At 47.3% G+C, this 19,727-nt stretch overlaps 2 protein-coding genes across 2 annotated transcripts in view; both read left to right on the forward strand.

Moving 5' to 3' along the window:
* The window catches only part of OBI1 (ORC ubiquitin ligase 1), a 47,975-nt gene extending 44,551 nt beyond the window's left edge, over positions 1–3,424 (forward strand). The window contains exon 6 of the mRNA XM_007528981.3: positions 428–3,424. Within this exon, the coding sequence (XP_007529043.1) occupies positions 428–1,931 (1,504 nt within the window). The 3' untranslated portion in view covers positions 1,932–3,424. The remainder of the gene's footprint in view (positions 1–427) is intronic.
* A 9,356-nt stretch (positions 3,425–12,780) lies between these two features.
* Positions 12,781–17,160, forward strand: POU4F1 (POU class 4 homeobox 1). The gene is made up of 2 exons (XM_060191596.1): positions 12,781–13,206; positions 13,849–17,160. Exons 1-2 carry the CDS (start codon positions 13,084–13,086, stop codon positions 14,986–14,988), a joined length of 1,263 nt encoding a protein of 420 aa, XP_060047579.1. The 5' UTR covers positions 12,781–13,083; the 3' UTR covers positions 14,989–17,160.
* The last annotated feature ends 2,567 nt before the right edge of the window (positions 17,161–19,727 follow it).

A 19,727-nucleotide genomic window follows, 5' to 3' on the forward strand; every position in this document is an offset into this window, starting at 1 on the left:
TATGATAGGAAAATGATTGAATGTAAATATTTCAAGATGTGGACCACTGTTCAAATGTTATCATAAATCTTTGCCATTGTTTTAGGGAATAACTCTTCATGCATATATGAGCTGCATTGACAGAGCTAGCTCTTGGAAGGGAAATCATCAGCAAATCTCTGCCTATCTGATACCACTTTCTAATTTGACCCTCAGACCATTATATTAGATCTTTGCCATTATTTTAATGTGATTGCTATTACGTTAGTGGTGAAACCCTGTTTTGAAGATACTATACTTGACATTGCTATTGTCTTGTTCATCAGATTATCTTAATTGTCACTGTCAGGTAGAATTAGAATGAGTGAAACAATTTGCACTTTTAAACTTTGAAAAAGAAAGTGAAAGACTTGAACTACAAAGTTAAGTATCCTGTTGTTCCTTACAGGTTTGGAAGGTTTACGGTAGCTGCTCTTCAGTCCAAAGTAGAACAGTATGAACGTGAAACCAATCGCCTTAAGAAAGCCCTGGAACGAAGTGATAAGTACATAGAAGAACTTGAATCTCAAATTTCACAGCTAAAAAGTGCAAGTGAAGAGAAGGAATCTCTGAATTCCATTTGCCAGAGAGCACTTTCTACAGATGGCAGTGGCAGCGAGGAAGATATGGCATCAAAGAATCAGGGTGATGGTGCCAGAAAACAGCTTGGCTCCTCTACCTCTTGTTCTCACCTGGCAAAACCTTCTAGCAGTTCTGCCAGGCAGGAAAGCACTAATGAATCAGAACCAAATTGTTCTAAGAACAAAGATCTGTATCAGAAGCAGGTGGAAATAATGTTAGATGTGGCAGACACAAATATGGACACTTATTTGGAAAGAGAGTGGAATAACAAGCCAAGTGACTGTGTATCCTACAAAGATGAAGAACTTTATGATCTGCCAGCACCATGTACGCCTTTATCCCTTAGCTGTCTTCAGCTCAATACTCCAGAAAATAGAGAGAGCTCCGTGGCCGAAGCTGGAAGTTCCAAAAAGCACTCAAACCACCTCAGAAAACTGGTATTTGATGACTTTTGTGATTCTCCAAGTGTTTGTAATAAAGATTCTTCTGAAAATGACAGAAGTGAAAATGAAAAGAAATCAGAATGTTTTACTTCCCCAAAAACCGGATTTTGGGATTGTTGTACTACAAGCTATGCCCAAACCTTGGATTTTGAAAGTTCAGAAGGGAATACAATTGCAAATTCTGTTGGAGAAATTTCTTCAAAATTGAGTGAGAAATCAAACTCATGTTTATCCAAGAGGCTGAATTCTATTCGCTCATTTGAAATGAATAGGACAAGAACATCCAGTGAAGCATCAATGGATGCTGCTTACCTTGACAAAATCTCTGAATTGGATTCAATGATGTCAGAATCAGACAACAGCAAGAGTCCTTGTAATAATGGCTTTAAGTCTGTGGATTTGGATGGGTTATCAAAGTCATCGCAAGGCAGTGAATTTCTTGAGGAACCTGATAAGTTGGAAGAAAGAACTAAGTCACATCTTTCCAAAGGTTCTCTAACTACTGATCAGTTAGAAAATGGAAATGACTGGAAACCTACTTTTTTTCTCCTCTCCCCTTCTGACCAGGAAATGAATGAAGATTTTCCACTCCATCCCACTTCTAACTCAGTAACTAATGAAATTAAACCCCCAAGCTGTTTGTTTCAAACTGAGTTTTCCCAAGATGTTTTGTTAAGCAGTTCCCACCGTCTATTTGAAGATCAAAGATTTGGGTCATCTTTGTTTAAGATGTCTTCAGAGATGCATGGTCTTCATAACCACCTTCAGTCTCCTTGGTCCTCTTCATTTGTGCCTGAGAAGAGGAACAAAAATGTCAATCAGTCAACAAAAAGAAAAATCCAGAGCAGCCTTTCCAATGCCAGTCCCTCAAAAGCAACTAAAAGTTGACTCATTAGATTGTTGTCATTTATGATTCTGTCCTGTGAGGAATATGTGTTGAAGGTTACTTTTTTTTCTCCCCCTCATGAAAGTTATACACAATTTTAAATTGGTAATCTTTAGTCAGGTATCAAGTCATAATTGTGATTCCACATGTATTTTAATTTCCACATTTATTTTAACTCATTTAGAGTTGGCTTTCATTTTCATGTGGGGATCTTTTTGACCAGAAAAAGTAGGACAGGGTTTTCGTTTTAATGAACATGTTATGTCACTGGTTTGGGCTGTACTTTATTTTCTGCAGTCTTGGCGTAAGTATTCAACTATCCTGTTAATGGGCCTCAGTTGTCTTCAGAACTTAAGTATCTTAAATAAAACTTTTACTTTTGTACACTTCTTAAGATCCTAGAGTTTCTGGAAAGCTTTGCCTAGAGTGGAAAGTATTCTGCCTGCCCCCTTTTATTTATGTTTAGTGATGAACTTTTATGCAAGGCCATGATGAAGAAATAGCACTCTTACCTTAGTCCAGTGTGCTTAGGTTTAATGTAATCTGTTTGTTGCTCCATCTCTTTTTCCCCCCTCCCTTTCCTTCTCATCCTCCTCTTCATCTATTTTAAGGTGTCAGCAGGGCTTTGTGCATGTGCCATTCATCATTTCAGAACACTTTTTTTTTTTTTTCTATTCAGAGACAGAGAGAGAGAGAGAGAGAGGTAAAGAGGTGGGAAACACCATAGCGCTGAAGATTCTTCCATTGCCACAGTACCTCCTACATGGTGCTGCAACCTGAACCTGAGTCACCTGACTGGCAGTGCAGATACCTGCCCAGTGAGCTATCTTTCCAGCCCCCTGTGTTTGCATTTTAACATTGTGTGGTGTCCAGTTATTGTGAAAATGTACTGCTAGTATGAAAGAATAGATTTTCAATATAAGAAGTATTTGTTTTATGTTCCTATCTTTCACTTACTCATCTTTTGTGTATATTGTAGATTAGAAACTGAATCTACTTTGGAAAGAAGGCATGGAACTGTTGGTTGGGAGGAATCTAACCATAGTAGTATCATTGTGTCAGATACACAGGTGCAAAAGTACAAATAACTAAGTTCTTGTTTCATTTACATCCCAGGGATTTTTTTCTTGTGATAAAGTTATTTGCATGTTGCTGTTCTTGTGAAAATTCTGTATGCATGATAGCATTCCTGCTTGCACTATTTGCTTACTGAAAAGAAATTTCAATTGGCTAATAAAGTAACTTTAATGTAGGTCAAAAAAATAAAATCGAGGGGTTGTGGATAGGTGGGCTAAGCACAATTTTTTAAAATTTAGGCTCTGAAAAATCTATACATGTTTGGTATGCCCTATGTAAGCCTTTAAAAATAGTTTGTATGCTAATGACTTGTTTATCTAATGTGCACTGAACATTTTACATTAATACTGTCCGGTTTTACATTAATACTGCATGCTTTTCTATGTGAATTGAATAAAATATGTCATAAGCACTGTAATCCTGGTGTTGTCTCAGATACTGAGTTAATTTATAAAGACCAGTAAAAGTTAGTGTTTTTGCTTGCCCTTATAATACAGGGGTAACCTGTGGCTCCTGGACCAAGTCTGACCTGCTCCTGTTTGTGTGAAAGTCCTGTGAGCTAAGATGAGTTTTCATTTTCTTTTTTTAAATTTTTTAATTATTTATTTATTCGACAGAAATAGCCAGAAATTGAGAGGGTGGGGGAAATAGAGAGGGAGAGAGACAGAGATACCTGCAATACTGCTTCACCACTTGTGAAGCTTTCCCCCTGCAGGTGGTGACTGGGGGCTCAAACCTGGGGTCCTTGTGCTTAGTAACGTGTACTCAACCAGGTGTGCCACCACCTGACCCCTGGGTTTTCATTTTCTAATGGTTTTAAAAAATTGAAATATCTGCTAATACAGGAAAGTGATATGAAATTCAAATTTCAGTATCAAAGTGTTACAACACAGCTACATTCGTGTGTTGATGTATTTTTTAAGTATTTAATTTAATATGACAAGAGAAATTGAAAGGGAGGGAGGGAGAACTTCAGAACTACTTCACTGGTTGTGAAGCTTCCCCTCTGCAGGTGGAGACTAGGAGCTTGAACTTGGGTCCTTGTACGTGGTAATGTGTGTACTCTACCAGGTGAGCCACCACTCGGCCCCCATGTGTTTATATATTTTCTATGCCTGCTTTTGCACAACAATAGCAAAGTTGAAGTTGTGACATATCACACACAAAGTCAAAAATGGGGTTTTACAGAAATTTGGAGAGTCAGACCCTCCACATTTAGAAATAATAAAAACACAAACACGTACACACAAGAAGCCAGAAGGAAACCTTTATATTATATAAAGCATAGTTTTTATTTCATCATATAGATCTTTCCAGTAACTGCATTATTGGAATTTTATATTACAACTGATATAGAGAAATTAGCAGTTGAATATTTTGATAATGTGATTATATGTTAGAAAATACCTGCCATATCCATGTCCAGCAGAGAAGCAATTACAGAAGTCAGACTTTCCACCTTCTGCACCCCATAAAGAATTTTGGCCCATACTTCCAGAGGGGTAAATAGGGAAGTTTCCAATGGAGGGGATAGGAAATCACTCTGGTGGTGGAAACTATATGGAATTATACTCCTGTTATCTTACAATCCTGTTAATCATTATTAAATCACTAAAAATAGATACTAATATAATTAATATAATATTAATAATAACTAAAATAAATGTAGAAACATTTTTTTCCTGACATTTCTGCTATACTAGTAACTATAGTCAATTTAGGGTTAAGTCTCACTTTAGTTCTGTATGAAACTCTTATCAAGAATGTACCTGTCTTTAAGCCAAATATATCAGCATCATGCCTTGGAAATCTGGAGGCTATAACTTGGCTTACTAATGTCTAACCAGAAGAGAGTGTTATTATTAAACCAGCACATTTCCTAGCTGCTTCAGAAACGCCATTCTGTCCTCCTCAAAACAATATTTCCTATACTAATCTGGTCAAAGCTCTGACACTGTTCAGTTGAAAAGTAACTGCCAGAATTGCTGCTAGTCACAGTTTTTCTTTGTGACTTGTATTCTTTACTACTTTCTGATACGTAATGACAAATCTGGTGGTTTCGAGTATTTGAATAATTTACATATTCTCCATATGGAACTGTCCCTCATACTGACACCAAGTACTTTGCTAACTTCTATCTCATCTAATCTTCAAACTCTGAGAGCCTAGAACTGTTATTTCTGATTTACAAATAAGTGAAGTGAATAATAGCAATGACAGCTGCAGTGCGATAGAAGCATGCTTTGGAACTAGATGTGTATGGTTTTATACTCTTCCTAGCCCCATGCATGGATGCTCACATTTATAGATCAGTGAATGGATGGATTTCACATCTTCAGAGACCATTTTTAATGTATTTTGGAAATGTTTTTAGTATGCTTCCTTTCAAATAACATTGAATTCCTGCGAAGTAGAGGCTCTATGTTGGGAGTCTTGGATACCGCTTTTATGTCTACAAACCTCCACATTACTCTAACATATAGAAGACTACTAACCTGGAGAGTTAAGTAGCACTCAAGTGTTAGAAACAGATGCACTAGTAATAAAGGAAGCTGATACTTATTGTCTTTATAAAGACATCTTTTTAAAAAAATGTTCACCTTTTTAAGTGCTAAAGGACACATTTCTTTGGCATGAGCTTTGTTTTATCTTAATTTTTATCATCTCCAGCCCGTTCAAATATAACAGGTCTTTTTCCTGTTTTAATCATTCACCTGAGACTAAATCTAAAAATAATAAACTTTCATATCAGCTTTATTTTCCGAAAATCTCTTTGGTGTATACTTGTTCAAAACAAAAGATGTTGGGATACAAGGAAAGAACTTTTGCCTCGAACCCTAAAATGTCCCAGGAGCTTGTTTCTATATACTTAAGTGGCTTTTAATTCTTCCTAGTATAATGTGTGCACTAGATCCCCTCACCTGGATTTTGTGTTTGTGAGTATTTGTAGAGAACACCCAACAGAGGAACAGTTCGCCTTTATGGAGTGTGGCCTATTACAAGGGTTTCCCAGAGCTTCATAAGGCCTTTTGTTCCTATTTGTGGGAGTTCTACAACAGTATTTGCCTATCTCCGTGTAACCTGATCCCTCTAATAATACTTGGCAGAGAGAAAAAAACCTTTTAAGCAATGATCTCAGAGTGCATAGTGAACATTTATTGCCTAATTCTCGGAACCCCACTCTGAGCGAGGAAGCATCTATTAGAATGTAGATTTCTTTTAAGAATCCATCTGGAGCTCAGACTGGGGTGATCTTCAGTTTTATATGACAGAAGCAGTACAGATAGAATACCTTGAATTGAAACTCCACTTTCTTGTTAGAAGGTCGATTCCTAGGTCAACTGCATGCCAACAGTGAATGGAAACTATCTGGTACTTGTATTAACCAAATGTATGTTAGTGTTTGTCTCTTGTAACATATCCTTTATTTGGGAGTTTAAGGACCTGGTCTTCTGAAACAGGGATTTGATTTGTCCACTGAGCTTTCCTATGAAGAGGGAGGATCTAGCTCTTGTCTTTTTTGATAAAACATTGGTGAGTAGAAAAGTATTGGCACTGAGAATAGCGAGGAGCACATTTGAAACCAGGCCCCTTCAGGGAGATGCTGTTTGTTCTTGGTCTTTAAAGATGTGTAAGAGTTCCTTGCAGACTAGAGTCTCTGTTGGTTCACATTCTCTTCTTCCGCAAAGGCTCCAGTTCAGCGGACCTCTATGGAGAGGTGCTAATTAACTATTCCCTGTTGTCAGAGCTGTTTGGAAAAGGTTTCCTGATGGTAATAGTTTGAGCTTGCAAATTTGGCTTTGCTCCGCCTCCTCTTTCTGAGAGTCCTCTGGGACTCCAGGCTCGGCCCTCGCCGCCTGGGCCGGCGGCCTGATGGCGAGACAGTGACTCCCTGGGCGCGGGGAGGATCAGGAGGTGGCAGGGTTGGCCCATCATCTGTCCATTAAGTGGGACGCGGCGTTCTGAGGGCCGGAAGGGGAGACCTTGTCTCACTCGTGGGTCATTTTTGTGTTGGGGGGCGGGGAGTGAGGGCTGGCAAACCAGCCTCGCCCCAGAGCCGCATCCCTCCCACTGATTCCAGCAGACCCAGGCTTCCTGGATTCCGCAGTCTGTGCCCACCCCCGCCACCCGCCCGCTCTCGGACCCGGGACCCGAGCTCCCCGCGCTCTGGAGAGCTCTCCGCAAGTCCCACCGGGGCGGCCACCTAAGCAACGGCCCTACGCTACGGTCCCTCTTTCTTTTTATCACCCATCACCGGCAAAACCTGGCGATTGAGACGCGAAACCCAACAAAGACTTTTTTCTTTCCACCTTAACCTTGCACACAATCCTTTAACAAATTAATTAATCCTAATGAATTAACACTTCATTTGTTTAAACGCGCTACAGTCCATGAATTAAATTTTCATGCAGTGATTAAAGGCTGTTAAAATATGCATGATTTCGTTAAAATTTTATAATAAATCAGGGCAATGTGTTACATGACAAGGCAACTATTTCCCAGTCCCTCCTCGCAAGGGGCTTTGATTTGTGCGGGCCGCTGGCGGCAGCGCGGGCGAGCCGGGAAGCGGGGCGGCAGACTGAGCTCCACGCTCGGCGCTTTGCTTGGCGGTTCGGGGGCCCTCGCGGGGACCCCACTCCCGCCGGCACAGCACCGTCTGCGGGGGGGGGGGGGCGGAGAGAGGCCTCAGCGGTCGGTCTGGCCCGCGGAGCTCCGCCAGACAGGACGCGCCTGCGTGCGGGTGGGAGCGGGGCGCAGGCAGCTTCCCGGGCCAGTGGAGACTTCAGAGCTGCCTCCTCGCCGAGAGGTGTTCTGGCCGGCGTGTTTGTGGGGGGCTTTGGTTTGCTCGCGGTTGTCTTCACGGCTGTCTTCAGACCTTGACCCTGCTTGGGGACCGGCTTTGCAGGGCGGGGGCGTCTCTGGCCCCAAGGCCCTGAGGCTGGCGCGGAAGAGCGAGACACGGTGCACTTGCAGAGAGAAACTGGGGTGGGAGGTGGGGGTGGAGGGCTCCTGGGTGGAGCCCAGTGGTTGTCTGCAACCGCCGCTGGCCTTTCGCAAAGTGCGTGAGTCTAAGGTACACACACACACACACACACACACACACACACACACGTTAGCGTGGAGACACAGACTTCAACATGTGGCTCACCCCACGCGGTCGTGTCCGGCAGTGAACTTTCCTGGGCCTCAGGGTGGGCTGGTTAGCGCCCGGGAGAACAGAACCCCCGTTGCCAGAAGGTGCGTCTAATTCAGTGATCAGGAGAAAGAAATCCGAGGGTCTGTCATCAGGCTTGCTAAAAACCCGTCCACTGCGGAACCCAGCTGGAGCCCAGCGTGACGCGGGGTGGATCTGATCTTACCGGGGAGCCGGTGACCCCAATAACTCACACACCCGGGCCTTGGGAGCTGCGAGATTAGCGCAGCCCCCACCCCCGCGTGGAGCCCCCAGAAGCTGAGCTGGGGCTACTTGCTTTTAGGGACCGGGCTGGGCCTTGGGGAAGGCGGGGCACTGGGGCCAGTGTCTGGACGGGACAGAGCTGGGTGGGCTAGAGGCCTAGGGTGCTGCCTGGGGAGCTTGCGGGTCTCGGACTGGGCAGACAGGGAGTCCGCAGCAGAGGTGGGGCTAGGCAGCCAGAGGGGTAGCGCTAAACCTCTGAGGATCTAACTGCACAGTCCTGGCTCTGGGAAGGCAGGGAAGAGGATGTACCCCAGGGGTCTCGCCTCTCTTCAAACCCTTTGACATAGTGACCAAGCTGGAGTGCCCAGACCACCCAAGTGCACTCCCCTAGCCGGAATCACATAACCCCACCACCACCTGCTCTCCCCCTCTACACTGGTGTGCACCCAAGTGGCCTCTAAAGCCGGCTGCCCTGGCTTCTGGGAGCTTTCCCTGCTGGGTGAGATATACCTTCAAACAGCAGCTGCCTTGGGGAACCCTGGAGCTGGAAGGAGCCAGTCTGGATTAGATCGTCCAGGATCCGAGGTGTCCGAGGCTGCAGTCTGAGCAGATCTAAGCACTTAAAAGACTTTTCCCCAGTGTCAAGGCCTGTCCCTAAATCCCAACCAGTAACTCGATTCAATTCAGGGGATGGGGATGGGAGAGTAGGGTAGGCTGGGGGAGTGGGGGACCTGCTGGCAGTAGCCCAGAGTTAACTAGTTCACTGTTCCTGTACTGCTACACCTCACATGCCCCCATTCCCATCCTCATCCCAATCCCGCTTGGGGAAGCAGAAAGGCAGCTAGGCTAAGGGGGGTGGGGGGGGGTGGGAAAGAGTTCACCACCTTCACGGCCCACCTTCCACAGCAACTTGCTAGCTCCATGAGTCAGGAAAGAGGGGCTGCCAGTGGAAATGTGAAGTGGGGCCTGCCAAAGGAGGAGGAGAAAATTAATTAATGAGGGAAAGAAATGTGTCTCTGATCCAGATGATAGACTCCCTGTCCCTGGGGGCAGCAATGCCTTGGAAATCAATAGCTATGCATTCATTATCCCCCATCCTGATAAAACGCAAAGCTGTGGGCTGGGGGTTGGGGTGGGGGAGAGCAAAGGAGAGTGTACTGGTCGTTAAGTAAGAACCACCAGGGGAAGCCTGCCCAGGAATCTGTGCCAAGGGTTAGGCCCCATGTGGGCATCATTATCACAGGCAGGGGCCAACTAGTAACTGCACTTGCCAAACTGGGGCAACAAAGTAGTGACATATTGATGTGTTTAGCTTTGTCCACAACAGGATTCTTTTTCCTGGCCTTGGAGTAAGTGGGAAAGACTTGGTAAAATTTGGGGAGCTTAGGTTCTGCCCTTTCCCCCACTGCCACACACTCAAGCCTAGGGCAGAGGCCAGAGGAGCCATAAGAAGATATCACCCCCCCAACCAGTGCTTCTGTAGACCTCTCTCTCTCTCTCTCTCTCTCTCTCTCTCCTGTATCTTGAACCTTCTCATCTACAATTGCCCCAGTTTTGTGGCAGATTTCTCTGTGTTACACCTCACTCTCTCCAGAGTCTCACTCTGCTCAGCACTTGAGCAAAGAAGGTAAGGTAGAAAGTAAACAGGGGAGCAAAGAAAACTTGGGCTTCTGGGAGGTGGGAGTTGGACTGCAGATTACCATATCAGTATGGGGACAGCAAAACCCTTTGAATCCAGGGGGATCCCCTTTCCTCATCTTCCTGCTGGCTGTCCTTAACCCTGGCTTGTTGGACCCACTCTAGCTTTTTCTGTTGGTCCTTCCCTACCTGACATCTCTTCTTTCCTATAGGTCTGTCTGTATGGTTTTGTGTACTCTGTGGCAAGCACTTTGAGTTGCTAATACATTTGACTGGTTGGGGACTTGGGGGTGAGAGAAGAGACTTGGATATTGTTCCCAAAGTTCCTTTCTACCCCAACAAAAGCTAGATATTCTGGGCAAACGTTGGATGCTACCCTTGGTGGGTAAGGATTCTGTGTGTCCAAAGGGGATGATAAACTGCTGACCTCAACAGAGGTTTTCCTACTTCCTTTTACTCATATCCCCATCTTGTCCTCAAGTAAGTAAGTAAGCTGAAGGTAAGTTTCTGGTACTGGAGGGGCTTAACACAGTCTTCTTTTTTTCTTTGGGGGGGTGGGTCCCATGGTCACAAACCTGTGCGATCCCTACACCCTCCAAGGTTCCTAAAGGCCAATTTCCCTAGAGAGCGAATGGGAGCATCCAGGTGCTGGGGTTCTGCAGGGAGCTTCCTCCCACCCTCTTCCAGGGACCCGCAGCGCTGGGTGTCAGGAAGGATTAGGTTAAGCCTAGACCCCCAGCGTGAAGACCACCCTTAGACTCACTTGCTCCCCCCAGCGCTGTCCCGCTTGCGGTCCATTCATTCCCCTTAGAGATAAAGTTTCATTTAGCACTCCCAGGGGGCCGCGTAATGGATGGAAACGCTGCTCCTTCTCGCACCAGCAGGAGAACATCCTTCTTACTCGCCTCTCCTGCTGCAAGGCTGCAAGGGGGTGGGGAGAGGAGGTAGCGAAAAAAGAAAGGAATGAAAAAGCCTTAGTGATGCCTGTGGGCTCTTCTTGGAATCTGAGTAGTGAGCTGGCATGCCAAGTGCGCCTGGACGTTTGTCTAAGAGAATGCAAATTTCAGTTTATTACAATGAGGTCTACTCTGGTGGGAGTGTGGACCTCATTGGTGTGAGAGAGACCAAAAAGATTATGTATCTAATCTCTCCTTCCATAAGCAGCCAGGTGCCACTTTCCAACTCTTGCTACAGATGTGTTAACATCTGGGCTGTATTATCACCTAGGTAACCGCTGGGTCCCTGGGGACTCAGGCACCTGAATTGCAATTCTCCTGGGAGGCCTTTGATGTCCCGGCTACGTGAGGGCCATGTAACAGGCTGGCTAATTGATTTACTTTTCACAACAATGAAAAATAAATAAATAAGTGGTCCGGGAGGTGGCGCAGTGGATAAAGCATTGGATTCTCAACCATGAGGTCCTGAGTTCAGTCCCCGGCAGCACATGCACCAGAGTGATGTCTGGTTCTTTCTCTCCGTCTGCCATTCTCATGAACAAATAAATTCTAAATAAATAAATAAATAATACCTGGCCCTAACCTTGGGCCCCATTCCTTCAAGTAGATTTGAATTAACATTTTAAACATGTTTTTCTATAATCTGACTCACTGACTTGATTCTGTCTCCCATTGGAGAATATATATATATATACATATATATGTATGTATATCGTAAGTAAACAGATGGAGAAGAGAATCAAGATCTCTTTCCAATATTTCATTGCATTATCTCTGAAGTGATTTCCTTTTCTTGGAGTTTCCTGTATAAAGTGTGTGTGTGTGTGTGTGTGTGTGTGTGTGTGTGCGCGCGCGTGCGCTGAGGAAAGCAGAAGATCCCAACGACGCCCTGTTAACTATTTTTTCCTTTTGATTACTAGAAGTCTCAGATCACCGGAGCTCGTTTGAAATGTGGGTTTGTACACGGTGAAAAGAGACAAACAATAAGAGAAATGCACAATTTCATTTCAACAGCCGTTCCTGAGTAGAAAGCGCACGCTCCTTGTGGTTCCTAAGTGGTTGTCACTGTCGGTGCCTGACACAGTTATATTCGCAGCAACAACAACAACAAAGTATGCGGAGGAAATTAAATTATATGGAAATCAATAGCGTCTGACTGCTTCAAACAAATGTCTGTCACCGCGATTATTCTCCTGGAACCTATTTATAAACCATCAAAGAAACAGGTTCTTGCAGCAAAAGACAGAGTCTTCTGCTTTCCTGTGTTATTTATACCATATACTGAGGAATGTGCGGGCATAATTTAACATACAAACGCTCAGCTGTATGCATTATATAACTGCTTGTTAGACATCCAGGAATGGAGGTGTGCCTAAGCGATGCGCATATATTCAGGGCTTGCAGGCGGAGTGTTGGGGTGGAGGGGGCGGGGGTGGGTGGCGGCAAAGAGACTAAAGAGGGGCTGCCCTGCATCTGATTTTTCTCCCCTAAAAGGTGCTTATCCTCAGACAATAGCTGGCCCTTTTGATCTCTCCAGACCCGCGGAGGGAAAAGGTGAGGCACACAGTGCGCATGCCAGGGCAGCTACAGGTGCTTCACCTGCGCTGTCCTTGCTGCTGGTCACTATAAGAGAGGCTCCCACGCGCCGCTTGCTACCGGGAGAGCGCGCGCGCGCTCAGACGCACGGCGCCGCGGAGAGGGAGAGCGCGCGACAGACAGAAGCAGACAGCTGATGCCTGTCAGCGCGGTGGGGCCGCGAGCTCTCGCGAGAGCTCCCCGGACCGGCCGCGAGACGTGGGGCTCAGGTGTAAGAGGAGTGCATCCCGTCGGCGCGCGGGGCTAGAGCTCTCGGAGAAGTGGGGCCGGGAGGCCGGTGCGCGGCGCTCTGCGCGGTCAGAGGAGGCGCTGGGCGGCAGCAGGAGCCGCAGCAGCCCCGGCGCCGCCGCAGCCTCCTCAGCCTCCGAGCCGTCAGGAACCCCGGCTGCAGCCTCCTTTGAGGAGGCCGAGGGGCGGGGGGAGAGCCGGCGCGCGCACTTTCCCGCGGACTTTCCGAGTGTTTGTGGATTTACATGCCCAGCCGCCAAGATGATGTCCATGAACAGCAAGCAGCCTCACTTTGCCATGCATCCCACCCTCCCTGAGCACAAGTACCCGTCGCTGCACTCCAGCTCCGAGGCCATCCGGCGGGCCTGCCTGCCCACGCCGCCGGTAAGCGCCCCCCGCCTGCGGCCCCGCGGCCCGAGCGCCGCCCCCTCCCCGTGTCCGAGGCGCTGCATGTCGGGTGCCGGCGTGAGCACCGCTCCCGGGGCGGGGGTCTTGCGGCCGGGGATTTTTACTTTTTTTTTTTTTTTGGAGCCGTCCTGCTGCGGGGCGTCTGGCACCGTGGGGGCTTCGTGTCGCGTCCCCGTCGCCTCCGCCTGGGAGCCGGGCGCCTGCGAGCGGGTGTGGAGGGGTGGGGCGGCAGGACTCTGCACTTGCCTCCACTTTCTCTGTCCATTTCCTGCGCGTTCGGGTGCGTGACGCGGGGCCCCAGCTGCGAATTTCATGTTTCTTCTTTCTCTTCTCCTCCACCTTCTTCTTTTTTCCTTCCCGACTTTTTTTTTTTAAAAATTATTATTTTTGTCTCCCATATTCGTCCCCAAAATGTGTCCCCGTGCCCCACCTCCCCCCCCCCACATACTCCATCTCCACCGTCCCCACCCCGGTTGTCCTTATATTTTGGTTGGTTTTTGTCCGTCCGTCTGTCTGCCTGCCTGTTGTGCTTTCGGCTCGTGCGTGGTTTGTGTTTTGGTTTTGGTCGTGCGTGTGCGTGTGCCTTTCGGTTTTGCTTTTGGTTTGTGTCGCCTGCAGCTGCAGAGCAACCTCTTCGCCAGCCTGGACGAGACGCTGCTGGCGCGGGCCGAGGCGCTGGCGGCCGTGGACATCGCCGTGTCCCAGGGCAAGAGCCACCCGTTCAAGCCGGACGCCACGTACCACACGATGAACAGCGTGCCGTGCACGTCCACGTCCACCGTGCCGCTGGCGCACCACCACCACCACCACCACCACCACCAGGCGCTTGAGCCCGGCGACCTGCTGGACCACATCGCGTCGCCGTCGCTGGCGCTCATGGCGGGCGCGGGCGCGGCGGGCGCGGCGGCCGGAGGCGGCGCCCACGACGGCCCGGGGGGCGGCGGCCCGGGCGGCGGCGGCCCCGGGGGCGGCGGCCCGGGCGGCAGCGGCCCGGGCGGCGGCGGCCCGGGCGGCGGCGGCGGCGGCGGCCCTGGCGCGGGGCTGCTGGGCGGCTCGGCGCACCCGCACCCGCACATGCACGGCCTGGGCCACCTGTCGCACCCGGCGGCGGCGGCCGCCATGAACATGCCGTCGGGGCTGCCGCACCCCGGGCTGGTGGCGGCCGCGGCGCACCACGGCGCGGCGGCGGCGGCGGCGGCGGCGGCGGCCGGGCAGGTGGCGGCGGCGTCGGCGGCGGCGGCCGTGGTGGGCGCGGCGGGCCTGGCGTCCATCTGCGACTCGGACACGGACCCGCGCGAGCTCGAGGCGTTCGCCGAGCGCTTCAAGCAGCGGCGCATCAAGCTGGGCGTGACGCAGGCCGACGTGGGCTCGGCGCTCGCCAACCTCAAGATCCCGGGCGTCGGCTCCCTCAGCCAGAGCACCATCTGCAGGTTCGAGTCGCTCACGCTGTCGCACAACAACATGATCGCGCTCAAGCCCATCCTGCAGGCCTGGCTGGAGGAGGCCGAGGGCGCGCAGCGCGAGAAAATGAACAAGCCGGAGCTCTTCAACGGCGGCGAGAAGAAGCGCAAGCGGACTTCCATCGCCGCGCCGGAGAAGCGCTCCCTCGAGGCCTACTTCGCCGTCCAGCCCCGACCCTCCTCCGAGAAGATCGCCGCCATCGCCGAGAAACTGGACCTCAAAAAGAACGTGGTGCGGGTGTGGTTTTGTAACCAGAGACAGAAGCAGAAGCGGATGAAATTCTCCGCCACTTACTGAACGGGGGAGAAGGGGGGCGGGGGGTGCCGGGCGGGACCGGGGGGAGCTGAGGGGCTCGGCGGGCGGGGGGGTCTCCCTCCCCGCGCTTGGGGTTCGGAGTGTCCGTCACCCCGCTGGCATTTGGGGGGGTCCCTCCGAGCGCTGCCCTCTGCCCCTCCCCCTCCAAGCGGCCCCCCCCCTTTGCCTAGAGGACTCGGGGTGCTCAGTGTGGACGCCGAGAGGCTGGCGGGGCACGGGGGGCGCGGGGACGAGGAGAGGACTGGACGGGGTTTTGAGGAGCAGGATGGTTCTGCGGGCTGGGGTGGGGGGAGACGCGGGAAGGGTGTGGGATGGACTGTTTGAGACCAGAGCCACTTAAGAAAAATCTCCTGGGGACCAAGGAACTCTGTACAAAACAAACCTACGAACCACCAAAACAAAACAGTTAACTAGAAAAATAATAAAGCAAACTAAAAAATAAAAGAAAACAACAACAACAAAAGCAAAGACAAGTGCTTTAGAAATTTAACTCTGGGGAGCCATATCCTGCAGCTTCATTTCCCTCTAAGGAGGCGAAAGAGCACCACTGCCCCAACCCTCCACACACTAACTGAATCAAACCAAATGAACCGGAAGGTAAAAATCTGGGTAGTGAAGCTAGTTGTTTTAAATTTACTTTTCCCCTCTAAGTCTCACCACCACCCAACCCTGTCTCCGTGATTAATTTCCCCCTTTCCAATGCGACTCCATTGGCTGCTCGCTCTCCACTGCCAGAAATGATTTGGAGCACAGCTGAAGGGCGGGGGAGGGTGCAAGAGGGTGGCCGCTTGTGGAGGTGGAATTCAGGTTCTCTTTGACCTGGATCTGGTCAGGGGAAAATATGTAGGAAGAGAAAGGCAGTTTTTGACCTAAAAGGCAGAAATTGGGGGCTCCGAAATATTTTATTCTGAGAAAAACACCTTAAACTAGGTTTTTCTGTTTTTGTTTTCTCTTAAATCAGAAAAAAAAAAAAAGCCCATTTCCAAGTAAGCTGTCACCTGCTCACAGAACTTGCCTGTTTACTTACTTTCCTGAGTGTTATTTGCTTTAAAACTACTGGTTTCCCTCAGTTGATTCAAATAGATCGAGAACATGGAAGATACTAGGAGAGTCTCTGTCCCACTCTCCCAAAACAAGACCCACCGTGCTCTTCTAAGTCCCCTTTCCTTCTCTCTTGGGAGAACATGAAATCTGGAATGTTAACAAGTTTCTGCTTTTAGTTCAAGCAGGGCTTGGCTGTGAAAAAAAAAAAACAAACTAAATTCCAGATGAGAAGACAGATTTAAAATCCTCTGTTTCAAAAGGGTCTGCATGTTGGGGTGGGGGGGAGCAGAACAACTATGTTTCATTATTATTGTTATTATCCAAAAGTAATTTGCTGGGGCTAAATGTTGGGTAGCAAGAGCTTTCATTTGCACTATCAGTCCCCCAAATAGGAAATCATGTATAGTAATCCATAGTGATAATCAAGGTACTTGATGAACTGCTGATGAATTTATTTATTGAGACAGTTGAAGGTGGTTAGGTAAAATGCCTGCTTTGTGCACAAGATACTCTTTTTTATCTCATGTGAAAATGCTTTTTTCTTTACCATCCTTTAATAGTGACTAAAAATTGAAAACAGAAAAGAAGAAACTGCCATTTAACATGATTAAAGTCGTGCATGACCTGAAGGTGCAGAAAGAAACACAATTAGGTCTCACTCTGGTTAGGCATTATTTATTTACTTATGTTGTATATCATTGTTTGCAGCGCAAACATTCTATGCATTTGAAACTGAGCACTAAACTGGGCTAGCTTTCTGATAGACCATTTTGTGGATAGTGTGATATCACAGTCTACTGCCTGTTTTCACCAAAAATCACAACATTCTTGTCATATTCTTGTATTTAGAAGAAAAGGGGAAAAAGGAAGATTATTGTAAATATTTTCTTTAATGCACACACTCACACAGTGGTTACAAACTGCCAGTGTTAGTTCTGAAATGTCTCACGGATTGATCTACCTGTCCATGTATGTCTACTGAGCTTTCTCCTAGGTTATGTCTTTGCTCTCTTACCTCCCCCCCCCTCTTCTAGCAGAACCATTTTTGTGCGCCAAAATACAACAGGGGGATGTGTCCCAGTACACTTACAAATAAAACTTAACTGAAAGGAGCAGTTTTTATGATTTGGGTGCATTTTTGTGTTTATACTAGGTCAAGTCCTGGTAGAGTCATTTGAATAAATGAAAAAAAATCACCAAAAACACAGGGAAGGGGGAGGATGTTGGAAAAGGGATGACAAGGGGGGGGGGTGAGAATTATGTATTTTTCTGCTGAATCAGAATTCACTTTCAGATAACTCATGTCAAAAGTGGTGCTCTGAATAAAACAAATTCTATATTAGTTGCCTGTGTGCATCAAAGTTCTTTTTTTTTTCTTTAACAGGAAAAACTCAAGTCACAGCCCTCACTTTAGAGTTGTGGAAGGTGATAATAATCAGGCACCTCCAAATATTTGCATTGAAGTTCAGGAGACCGAGGCATTTGGAAGCTTACATGTGTTGTTCTATTGAAAGAGAGGGAAAAAGTTTTTAAAATATTAAATGATTTCTTTTTGGAGGTTAGATCATCCACTGATGTGTCCAGCTACCATGTCAAATTCCTCTGATAATTTGGAACGTTTAGTGGGCCACCTAATGCTCATAGGGGCCAGCAAATCTTTTTTTCCTTGGTGATCTGGAACAATATCAGATGCCAAATGTACAAAGTTTGTTAATAGCTAGAATATCTTCTGAAGTCATCTTATTTTAGACAGATCTTTTAAAATTCACCGGCAAATCTGTGAAACAGAACGCTTGATGTTCAAAAAAGAATGATACATTTTAAAAGATGTAATTTTAAACAGTTGTTAATGTTTAAAAAAACACTAAAGGTATTTTTTAAAATAGATCTCTTCCATCGAAATTGATTTCTTTGTAATTGACTTGAAATGTCATCATAGTTTTTAATAAAATGCATTTGTATAAACACATTATTTTATAGAAAAGTATGGCCAGATTTCATTGTTGGAGAAACAGGATTGAACAAATGAAAAGATTTACAGAAGGTGTTAAAAGAAACAGTCTTCCCCCAATTGTAAATGTAGCAGGCAAATACATTTGTATTCTGTAATTACGGCCGCTGTATGTAATAGAAATTCAAGCATTTGTTTTGTATTAACTTTACATCTTTACCAAAATAAAAGGAAAATAAAATGTTAATAAAACAGGTCATAAAAATATGCTTTGCAGAGTTTCCTATTTCATGCAGTAGGAAACTGTGCAAAACAAAGCAACAAAAAGCTTTGCTACCAGGTGAGTGAATCTGTATTGCTGAAAGTAATAATAATAATAAAAAAGACTAGTCTTAAGATCTTTCGTCAGCCTGTGAAGAAACAAAACAGATGTCCTCCCACACAAAGGCTTGTCACCCCTTGCAAAGTTTTCTTTGGAAACTTCACTCTTAAGAGAATTCTGTGCAGCAGTGAGTGGAAATAAGAAAACGTGTGGATTTGGTTTTCTTAAAGAGTAATCTAAAAATAAATTTAAGGGCATGGGGAAATTGTGCACCGGTTGTATTTCAGCTTTTCAAGACACTCATTGGGTGATGGACTTGAAATAGTCACAGAAAAATACGCATAAAATGCACCAATGGCTATGCCATCCATCCATTCTTCTTTTCTCTTTTCCTTCCAAGTCCTAGCTCTGGGCCATGTTCTTCCTGTAGGTCCGAGAAATGGTGTTCTCAAGATACACCGAGTAACTTTTGAATATATTTTAGTTTAATGCGGACTCTGAAATTGCTCTCAACTTCAGTTGCACTCTCATTAATAAATCGTAGGTACGTATTGCTATGATCATACTGATTTTTTACTTTATCGAGATATGAAGACTATTTCGGCCCTACATGTGGCCACACCGAGAGGACCAGGCCCCAGTGTCCACCTGGCCACCGCCTGGCTCGGGCCCTCTCACCTGTGGCCTCGGACTTTCCCACCGTCAGCTTTCTGTCCCTGCTCTGTCCTGGTGTCCAGGAGCTCTTAAGAGTTCTCACAGCAGCTGGGACTGCGGCTTCGGGCCACTGCCTTCCGCAGTGCAATTCGCAGGCACCAGTGGCCGGCGCGGTGATGAACGGTGACGACCACAGTCACTGCTGGGTATAGTTCTTTTTAACGGTGTTCTTGCCAGCACGCTCCTCGTGGGGTCGCTCCAAAAAGGGACCGCATGCCTGATTTTTAAAAAATAGCCGAAATTTAATTCTCACTGGGGGCCGGCCTCCTTCCTACCTGCGTTAAGCCGAGTTGCATTAATCACGCGGGTTGACAAGGCGGCCGGCGGCCCCGGGGCGGCTCACTCCCTGCGGCGCGGCCAGGGCCCCGCACGTGCGGCGGGGACGCTCAGCCGCCCGGCTCGGGGTGGCTTGCTGCCCTTTGAATAATTCATGGCACGAGAGTCCTGGAAATTAATAAAATGAATGACAACAGGAAGCTAATTAAATTTTTTTCCCTAATTGTTGTCAAACCTCTTTGATGAGCGAAGGGGACACCTCCCTCTAACCTCCTCCGAAATCCTGCCGAACTGCAGGGCGGGGTGCCCACGCCATGGAGTCTGGAAACTTTAGAAGCCCCGCGTTTCTGGGACACTGGAAGTTGTTTGTTGTCCGCAAACAGAGGGCCAGCTCCCCGCCCCGCCCCTAGCTCC

This window comes from Erinaceus europaeus, chromosome 5 (assembly GCF_950295315.1).
Source record: "Erinaceus europaeus chromosome 5, mEriEur2.1, whole genome shotgun sequence".
NCBI lineage: Eukaryota > Metazoa > Chordata > Mammalia > Eulipotyphla > Erinaceidae > Erinaceus > Erinaceus europaeus.